The sequence below is a fragment of the Benincasa hispida genome, chromosome 9, assembly GCF_027475165.1.
Source record: "Benincasa hispida cultivar pf3 chromosome 9, pf3_genome.v1.1, whole genome shotgun sequence".
NCBI classification, from domain to species: Eukaryota; Viridiplantae; Streptophyta; class Magnoliopsida; order Cucurbitales; family Cucurbitaceae; genus Benincasa; species Benincasa hispida.
Genome location: NC_143486.1, coordinates 27053702 through 27063428, shown reverse-complemented (window position 1 = coordinate 27063428; position 9727 = coordinate 27053702). Strand labels below are relative to the sequence as shown.

The window sequence follows — 9727 nt, the reverse complement described above, 5'->3', positions numbered from 1 at the left end:
TTTTAATAATTTGGTTTCTCTTTTCCTTTGGATTTGTTTCCTTCAAATAAAAATTAAATTACTTAAATTATAAAAAAAAAAAATGGGGAAAAATAATATAATAATATTCCATAATAATGGTGTCTAAGTTGAATTCTCCTTACCTACCGTTCTTTGTCAATTCTTAAATCATACTTGGTCGCTTTACCTAATATAAAATAAAGCATTTTCAATCACTTCTCTAATTTAATTTTGAATGATTTAGTTAGTTTTATAATCGTACGTTGTTTTAGAATATAATACCACAAATGTGAGTGATTCAAAAATTTAAATTTAGAAAATGTTATTATAAGATTAGAGCTTCTAAGTATGAAAGATTAATTCATGAAAAACGAAATTGAAGAAGCATATGCAGAATAGAATTAGACAAACAAGACATTATTATTTAAGTACAAATTTAATCAGAGTCGTCCTCGTAAAAACTTCTTTCACCTTTAGTAATCATTTTAGTACTTATAAATATATTTTAGATTTAATTACGTTTTATTTATTAATTTCAAGTTAATCTATTCTCAAATGGAATGTTATACCATCGACATTTTACCTATGTGATATTAAATGGCGATTGTTAAATGTACTACAAAAATTTAAAGAGCCAAGACTTTCTTGCAAAGTTTTATAGAGATTAAAAATAAGTCATACAAAAATAAAAATACAAAAAGTAACAGGATCAAATATAAAGGAAAAACATTCATAAAATTTAATAAGCTTCCAAAAAGAAGAAGAAGAAGAAGAAGAATTCAACAGTCTCCCCAGGTTTCATTGGCAGCTGGCTCCGCATATCCAAAATTATTATTATTATTATTACTATTATTGTTATTGTTGTGAGGCTTAAACATCTCCATTCCACCTGCGTACGATAGCATATCCTTAACTCTCATGCTAACTTGTACCACTCCACCGCCGCCAGATCCACCATCAGTACCGCCGACGCCGCCGTTCCCATCTCCAGTCAGACCGAGAAAGTCCCTGGTCAGCCGGTCAGTCTTCTGCCACGTGGTATAGTCGGGACCGAGTTGACTCAGTGAGTCAATTTGATTCGGTGGTCCGAACTCGGGGATGTTGGGCATGTTGAAGTGAGTAATGTGGCCCACTGACTCGGGCTGATGGTGACCGGATTTTGAAGCGCCAACGCCAACTGTTGCTGCCTTTTGGAGTAGGGCTGTCGCTGACAAGTGAGCTGACGTGGCAGCATTTAATCCTGGGTGGACTGACACGTGGAGGTTTCTAAAGGGTGAGGTTATCATGGAAGAGGAGGAGGATGAGCCTGCCCTTTGGTGGTGGTGATCCTGGATTAGACCAAAAGGGTTGTTGTTGTTGTTGGAAGAGGAGGAATTAGAGAGGGGCCAATTTGGAATTTGGTGAAAATTATGAGAATGTGAAGTATGAGAATTTGACTCCTCTGGCTTAATGATTTGGAGCGTGTGATTAGGGTTAGGGTTTTGGAGATGGTCCCAAGGGTTTAAAGACATGTGGGTTTGTGACAGCGGTGTTGGCAGTGACAATGACGAGTTCGAGAATTGATGGTGATTAGCATAAGGAAAGAGCGATTGAGCGGAGGTGGTCGAAGACGAGTTTATGTTGATGTCGGCGGCAGCCGCCATGGCCAATTGGTTAGCTGAGAGCCTTGCACTTTCTTCAGCCAATGCATCACAAAAAGCTCTATGGGTTATGAAGCTATCCTTCCTACACACATATAATATATTTCCCATGCAATGATTAGAGATTCACCAAACACAATTGAACGTCAAAAAGAAATAATATGATAAGAAAAGGCAGAAGAAAAAAAAGACACTCATATAATCAAATCTCTCATGTGACAATTCTATTTTCCACCCAAAGAAAAAAAGTGTTGAAAAGTAATTGTGTTATTGCATGAAGTTATATCAAATGAAAATATGTAATTTCAACAAAATTAAATTGTGTTTTTTTTTTTTTTCCTTTTCATATATGGTGGGACTTTGGTGAAGAGCTCAAGGAGATTCACACCATGTTCATAAAAATCTCACATTGACCCAAAAAGCAAACAAATGAAAAACTTCCTCTCTTTTGGTCAAAATAAAAAGTAGAGAAACAAATGGGACTGCCCAAAAAAAAACAAAAAAACCCACAAATAAGTAAACTTAAGAAGACTTTTATTTTATTTATTTCCTTTATTGTACTGTGCACATGCATGCAAACAAAGAATACTGAGTAATGTATTCATTTTCATTCATACACAAAAACAAAGGCCCTAAAATAATAGACTAAATCTTTCTTTCATTTATTTCTCTTTTTACTTCCATGAATCAAGAAAATAAAAAATGAAAAAAGAATCAGCAACTGATGAAATATCAGATTTTTTTGCAGGTTTATCCAGTTTTCATAATGATGAAGGGTTCAGAATTTCAGAGCTCTGCCAAGTAAATAATTATCTTGAACAATAATAATACAAAGTAGTCACGGATCCATATATCCTTAAACATCATTCGTCCCAATTTTTCACAATCAATTCAGTCAAATTTCTGCCCAAAATGTCAAAAAAAAAATGACCCCAAAAATATATATATGCTATCCAATTTAAAATCGGTGAGGTTTAATTCTTTCATTCCACATGATCAAGATTTTAAAAAATCACTTAAATTTCTTCCCTTTTCATTACCCTAAAAGAGTCTTATAAATCTAGATTACATACACAAACCCCTTAAAAAAAAAAAAAATCAAAATCCAAGTTTTCATTAATATACCATAAATCTACACCATACCCACTAAATATATTGAAAAACATCTTATTTTTCTTGTTTTGATTACTTCATTTGGCCCCCCAAAAAAATGGATGAATTATTCAAAGAGATGTGTATTTGTGTATTAATATTCTCCATGCATAGAGGGTTACCCATTTTAGTGAAAGAGATGATTGAATTAAACTTTGAAAATTTTGCCAAAATTAAAGACACTAATGGGTTCCCATTTAGAACAAAAGACCAATCCTTTTAGGTTACCTCCCACACTCAATAAAAACAAGAAAGAAAGAGTACAAACAAGAATTCAATAAAGAAACAGTCAGAAATAAGCATAATTCAACAATAATTGATATGTAATATTTCTGTTGAGATCGGAGGTTCAAACGAAAAGGAAAAAAAATTTACCTGGAGAAAAGGGTTCCACAATCACATCTATATTCTCTAGTGCCACAAGTTTTGGAGTGAGCTTTCCAATCAGATTGAACAGCATAGACTTTAGAACATTTATCACATTTCCATTTCTTTTCACCATGTTTTCTGCAATAATGTTTTTTGATTCCTGTGAGATCTCCTAATGCTCTTGAAGGATGATGATGAACACAACTTGGTTCTGGACAAACATAAGCTTTCTTCTTCACTTCTTTGTTGTTTCTTTGCTTCAATTTCCATGGCAAATTGTGCCCTCTCCTATGCAACTGCAAATTTTGATCCCTTTGAAAGCCCTTGTTGCAAATCTCACATACAAATCTATTTGTTGCTAGTAGTGTTTTTGGTGAAAGCACTATCACTTCCGCATCCGGGTCTGCACAATTCTCGATGGAAAAAACATTAAACATTTGGTTTTGGTAACTATTTCTTCTTTCTTATATGCAAGAAGCTAAAAAAAAAAAAAAAAAAAAAGAAACAGGAAACATGAACGTTATTATTTTGAGATAAAGTAGGAAAGAAAGTGAATTTTAGCGTACCTGGATTACCGGGGAGGCTTCGTTTCTTCTTGACCTTTTGTGGAGGGTGATGAATATCAGAAAAAGATGGAAGGAGAGGGTTTAAGGAGGTGAAATCAGGGTGGATTCTTGTGGTAGAAGAGACACTAGCTTCTTCAGACAAAGAAGTTGAATTGGACATTGTTGCAGCAAACATATTACCAAAACGTGTTTTTTTTTTTTTTTTTTTTTTTTTTGGAAGTGAAATGCCTTTGAAGAAAACTCCAACAAAGATAAAAACAACAAAAAATACCAAAAACTGATAAATCAATCTGATCTGTTTTTTGTTTGTTTAGGGTTTTGAGAAAGAGAGAGAGATGTCTTCTTGGTGGTAGACTCTTGTAGATATTAAAATCCAAACCCTTTTCTCAGGAATAGAGAAAGAGAGAGAGATATATTAATACAAGAAAAGCCAAAGTTACAAAAAAAATTTAAAAACAAAAAAGAATCCTAAATGATAATCTCTTTGGCTTTGGAATCAAACTGAATTAGCCACAACAAGGAATTATGAAACCCTTCATTTGGTTTCAAAAGAAAAACAAAGGAAAGAAAAAACATCAAAACATGGGTACATATGTCTTTTGATTCTCTCCAAAATTAGTCACTATCTCTCTCTCTCTCTCCTCCTCCTCTTCTTCTTCTTCTTCTTCAAAAAACAACCCTCAAAGAATCTGAGCTCTTTGAAGAGATATATGAATAGCCTAATTGGTTTGAGAGAAATGGGAAGAAGAAAGAGAGGATGATATGATGAAATTGAAGTGGGAGAGAAGAGAGAATGAGAGAATTAAAAGGAGACCCATATGGGAAAAAGGCTATAAAAATACTCAAAAAGCTTTAAAAAAAATAAACAAAACAAAAAAAATTCTTCAAATGAGAGAGAAAGTGAAGAATGGCATAGCAAAACTTCAACCCAAAAAGACCTATCCCAAGTTTCTCAAAACTTTTTTTTTTTTTTTTTTTGGTTTCTCAAAGCCACTTGATGATGATTGCTTGTTTTTTTGTTTTTGATTAATTATTCAGCTGCTAAAAATCATTTCCTTTCATAATTAATTATTTCCCAATTCTCTCCCTCTCTTTTAACCTATCACTTTGGCCACTTTCTGTCTTCTTCCTGTAATAAAATACCTAAACTCAAAAGGGTATGATTTGAATGGAATGATAATAATATTAAAAAAGATCAAGACGGGATTTCTCGTACTATCGTAGTATCATACATTTTTTTTTAAATATATATATTTTCATACTATTATGGTATTAAAATCTTTCCTGAGAGGAAGAAGTTTTTATACTATTACACTACAAAAATTTTCTTCAAGTGAAAGATTCTCGTAGTATTATAATACGGGAAATTTTCTCGACACAGAAGGAGAAAATAAATTTTTTTAGAATGAGATTCTCATATATTACAATAAAAACCATTTTTTCTTTTGCATAAAAACCCCTCACAAACCTAACATGATTGATCCATTGATCGACTCTCCCACTTCACTTCACTCCACTCTTCAAGATCATTATACCTTTTTCCTTTCCCCTTTGCCACTATTTTCCTTAATGATCAATAACATATTTATCTTTTCAAGTTTCATTTTCTTTTACTCTATAGCCCTAATCCCCTTTAACACCTCTCTCTTTAAGCTTTTTACTTTTAATATGAAATCATTTTATTTTCATTAGGTTTCATGTCCCAAAAGTCCCAACTCCATTGCAATGATTTTTAGGTGAAATATGCATATCCTACTTTCTCCTATATACAATTATTCTCTCTCCCTCTCTCTCTCGGAGTATTATTGGGGTTTTAATTTTTTCCCCTATCTCTCTCTCTCATCAAATATTAAACAGAAATATATATGATTAAAATACCATTTTCGTCCCTATACTTTAGAGTTTGTTCAATTTTAGTCCCTATAATTTCAATTACTCAATTTCAGTCTTTATACTACTTTCAATTATTCAATTTTAGTCATTGTACTTTCAATAAATCTTAGATTTAGTTCCTCAAAGTTAATTTCTACCAAATTTGATTAAACAATAATAATAATTTTCAATGTGAATATATTTTTGAAAAAATTATTGTGAAAATACTAATAAATAACAAAAAAAAAAAAATTAAAAAATCAATCATAAATTAGTGGTAGTCGACACCAAATTTAATATGTATTTAAAGTATAGAGACTAAAATTAGACAATTTAAAGTATATGGATGATATATATATTATGAAGAAAAATTAAAAGGGAATGTAGTGGTGAAAGCGATGAAGCTAACCCCACCAAGAGGGGAGGATTGCAGGCCTCCTCTTCTTCTTTCCTTTTCTCAACTTTCTTTATTCCAAACCTAAATCTAAAGGCAAATGGGACTATTTAAACACCCAAATTTTCCATTTTACCCTCCCCCATTCACCATACTTGGCAAAAGTTGGGTTCAATTTCCACCTTTATCAAAGGGTAGGGTTGTCTTTTCACCTTAAGCCAAATTCAAAGTTTTTTTTTTTTTTTCCTTTTCTTTTCTTTTCTTTTCTTTTCTTCTCTCTCTCCTAATTGCATGCATGGCCTAAAATATGGCAAAGAACATGCAAATTGGAAGAGAAATATGAAGAAAGATTTCAAAGGATTGGGTTTTGAGTTTGCTAAAAGGGACCCATTATTTTGCCATATCTTATGGTTGCCCTTAAATATCCTCAAGAATCCTATGTCTGAATTAATTATTTTTTATATTTCATTTGTAGGACTTTTTAAGGGGATATTCCCCAATCTTCTTTATTCTTTTGTTTTTTGTTTTTGATAAGGTGAGATTTATGCTTCATTTATTCACCTTTTAATGTATATATATCAAAAAAAAGATCCCAATCTACACACGTAACCTCCCTTAAAAAAAAGGGGGAAAAAAAAGAGAAAGAAAGACCCTTTCAAAAAAAAAATATTCTCACTTCAAAAAAAAAAAAAAAAAAAAAAAACACTTTGTTATGTATATGTGTTTGGTTATAGTACAAAACATTATCCTTTGTTGGGATGGGAAATGACTTTTGTCCCATGTCAAAGATTATTGTTTATTAGAGGATTGACACATAGACTGATTTTGTTTTTCAAATCTGTTTTTAAAAAAATATTATACATCCAGCTGTTTTTTTTTTTAGAAATTTCGTACCTATAACCTTTCGCCTAGAATTTAATGCTTCAATTAATTGAAATATGCTTAGATTTGTTATAAAAATTAAAATTATTGCAATTTTTTTTTAAAATCAGCCATTAATTTACGAAGATGTATATAATTCTATATACACCATCTATATTTTTAGTCAACACAAGTATATATATTTCGATAATAACCAGAACTAAATATATTCCTTGTTTTGAGGTTGAATGACGTTCAAATTTCCATACCTTACATTTATAGTATTAAGAAATGTCTATATCTTATAGAGGTAAAAAGAGGTACAACTCTTACTTTTAACCTTTTAGCATACGTAATTTATTTTTTAGTATTTCAAAACCATGAGCGAGATTTATACTCATTGATCATAATCAAATTTTCACTTATTTCATTCCCACAAAAAATCATGTAAAAAAAAATCTAGTCACATTTTTATTAATTTTTGTAATAGTATATAACCTTTCAAATATAAGAGCAAACGTAAAAGATTTTTATTGATCACATAAGATAAAGAGAAGTACTTTAGTACTTAAGAAAAGTGAGCACGACCAATATAGAGAAGTTCACGGCTTAGCCGAACATTAGCAATGTTAGGTTAATCTCATAGTAAAAGTGTTTAAAAGATTATTAATACTTTAACCAATCCAACTATAGTTAAAAAAGGTAAAAATGGTGTAAACAAATTAACCCTGTGAAGTTTGATCCTCCAAATTATTGTTTAGTAAATGGTTAAAAAAAGCATAAGAGAGAATATAAAGAAAAATAGAAATTATTTACAAAAACCAACACTAGATTCTCTGCCACTCTCTTGTAACAGTTACCTTTTCGGAGAGAAATTGGAATGCACATGTTTGAGTTTAAAGAGAAGATATTATGACCGACTGACTTGGTAAAAAAACTTACTTCCCACTTCTAATTTTTACTTTTTACAGTTACTGATTTGCAAAATATAATCCCTATCTTAAATTTCTGTTTTTTTTTTTTTTTTTATAATAAAAAATTATTATTATTGTTTTTATTCTTTAATAATATTTGATTAATAAAGAAAGAAATAGCTGGGTGCGGGCCACGCCTTATTCACGGGTTCTCCTATTACCAGATTCTGCCATCTAAGTTTTTCCCTTTTTTTTTCCCCTTTTAAACCCATATATTTAACTCTATTTTCCATTTTTACACTTTTTTTTCATCTTTTTTTCCCCTTAATATATATCTTTTTATGTTCAGTCCTCTAAATTTATGTAATTTGTGCTCAATACCCTCATAATGGAGCCCTTAAGTTAAAATCTGCTAGCTATGACTTTTTTTTTTTTTTTTTTTTAAGGAAAAAACATGTTTAATTGATAGAATGAGACGTAAATATTCTTTTTTAGTATTGCCTTACCTCTCTCAAAAAGTCATTTGAAAAAAATTTTAATTTTTTTTTTAAATCAGTTTTAAAAACACGTTAACTTCATGTTGACTTTTAACGAGAGTTCTAATTGTTATATTCTCCTAAAATTAAATAGAATTTTTAATTAATATTATATATTTTTTACCTAATTAAATCTATTTACTATTTTAATGAATTAAATATATCATTGTTTTTATTAAAAAAAAGTATACCATACTCTTTTTTTTTTTAAAATAAAGCTATTTTCCTTAATATTTAAAAATTGATCTATAACAAACAAAATCTATCAAACTACACAATTATTTAAAATTTTAAATTACACGAAAATATAAAAAAAAAAAAAAAGTTGACTGTATAATTATTATATCTAAAATAAGAGGTTTTTATATTTATTTACCAAACGCTCTAACTCAAATTTACCAAACATTATTTTACTCTTTTTCACAGCTGATTTTTCTAAAATCATAATTGCCAACAATTAATTTAAAAGTTACAGTAATCCCAAACGAAGTAATTTTCGACTTTTAGGAATGAAGGTTGTATCAATGGTTGTTGAGTTAAGTTCACCTTGACTACTAAAATCCTCATTTGATTATAATTTTAGATACTAAAAATTAAACGAATGAAAATATTGGAGAAAGAAATCTTATTTTTTAAAAAGGTTAAAATGTCATTTTAGTCATTGTATCTTGTTTGATTTTAATCCCTACACCGATTATATGTTAAAGTTTAGCCCCAATACTTTTAGTATATTTTTTTATTTAATTTTAGTCCATCGAAGTTTTTTTTTTCTTGACAAAATTAGTTAAAATATAATAACAATAATTTTCCTGAAAGAAAAATATGATATGTAAATATGTTCGTAAAATTTATAGTGCAAATGCTAATGGATAATAAAAAGTTTATGAAAACATCAACAATACACTTGTGGTAGAGACTAAATTCAAGCTTTGTTAATATTACAAAGACCAAAAAAGACATTCGACTAAAATCAAACAAGTTTCCAGTATGAGACCAAAATGATATTTTAACAACTTTTTAATACAAGAATTTTTAAAATTAATGAAATTATTAGACATGAAATTAAATTTTGTACCTATTAAAACATTGAAATGTCATTTTTGTGCTCAATTAGTTTCATGAAAAAAAAAATTGAATACATCCAACAATTATTAGACACATAATTGAAAAAATTTAAGAACTAATGGGTTACAAAAACTGAAAAGTTCAAGGCCTATTATACATTTTTTTTTAAATTTAGACCTATCAGATACAAAATCAAAAGTTTAAGAATTTGTTAAGACTTTTTAAAGCGCAAAAATTTATTTGTCATGAAAGTTTAAGAATTAAACTTGTAATTTAACATTATTATAATTTATTAAATAAAGAATAAAAGTTAGGCTAAATTATAAAAAACGCCCTTGAACTTTGTAATTTGTGTAAA

General features: G+C 29.5%; 1 protein-coding gene across 1 annotated transcript; it reads right to left on the bottom strand.

The window, feature by feature from the left end:
* Nucleotides 1-641: 641 nt before the first annotated feature.
* On the bottom strand, nucleotides 642-4651 carry LOC120085568 (protein indeterminate-domain 12-like). The gene is made up of 3 exons (XM_039041612.2): nucleotides 3728-4651; nucleotides 3168-3564; nucleotides 642-1725 (listed from the first exon to the last, which is right to left on the bottom strand). Exons 1-3 carry the CDS (start codon nucleotides 3900-3902, stop codon nucleotides 780-782), a joined length of 1518 nt encoding a protein of 505 aa, XP_038897540.1. The 5' UTR covers nucleotides 3903-4651; the 3' UTR covers nucleotides 642-779.
* Between the last annotated feature and the right edge of the window lie 5076 nt (nucleotides 4652-9727).

Coding starts and splice junctions, on each gene's coding strand:
- LOC120085568 (XM_039041612.2), bottom strand. CDS start 3,902: ATGTTTGCTGCAACAATGTCCAATTCAACTTCTTTGTCTGAAGAAGCT. Junction 3,565..3,727: donor AAGCCTCCCCGGTAATCCAG/GTACGCTAAAAT, acceptor AGAATTGTGCAG/ACCCGGATGCGGAAGTGATA. Junction 1,726..3,167: donor TGTGGAACCCTTTTCTCCAG/GTAAATTTTTTT, acceptor ATATGTGTGTAG/GAAGGATAGCTTCATAACCC.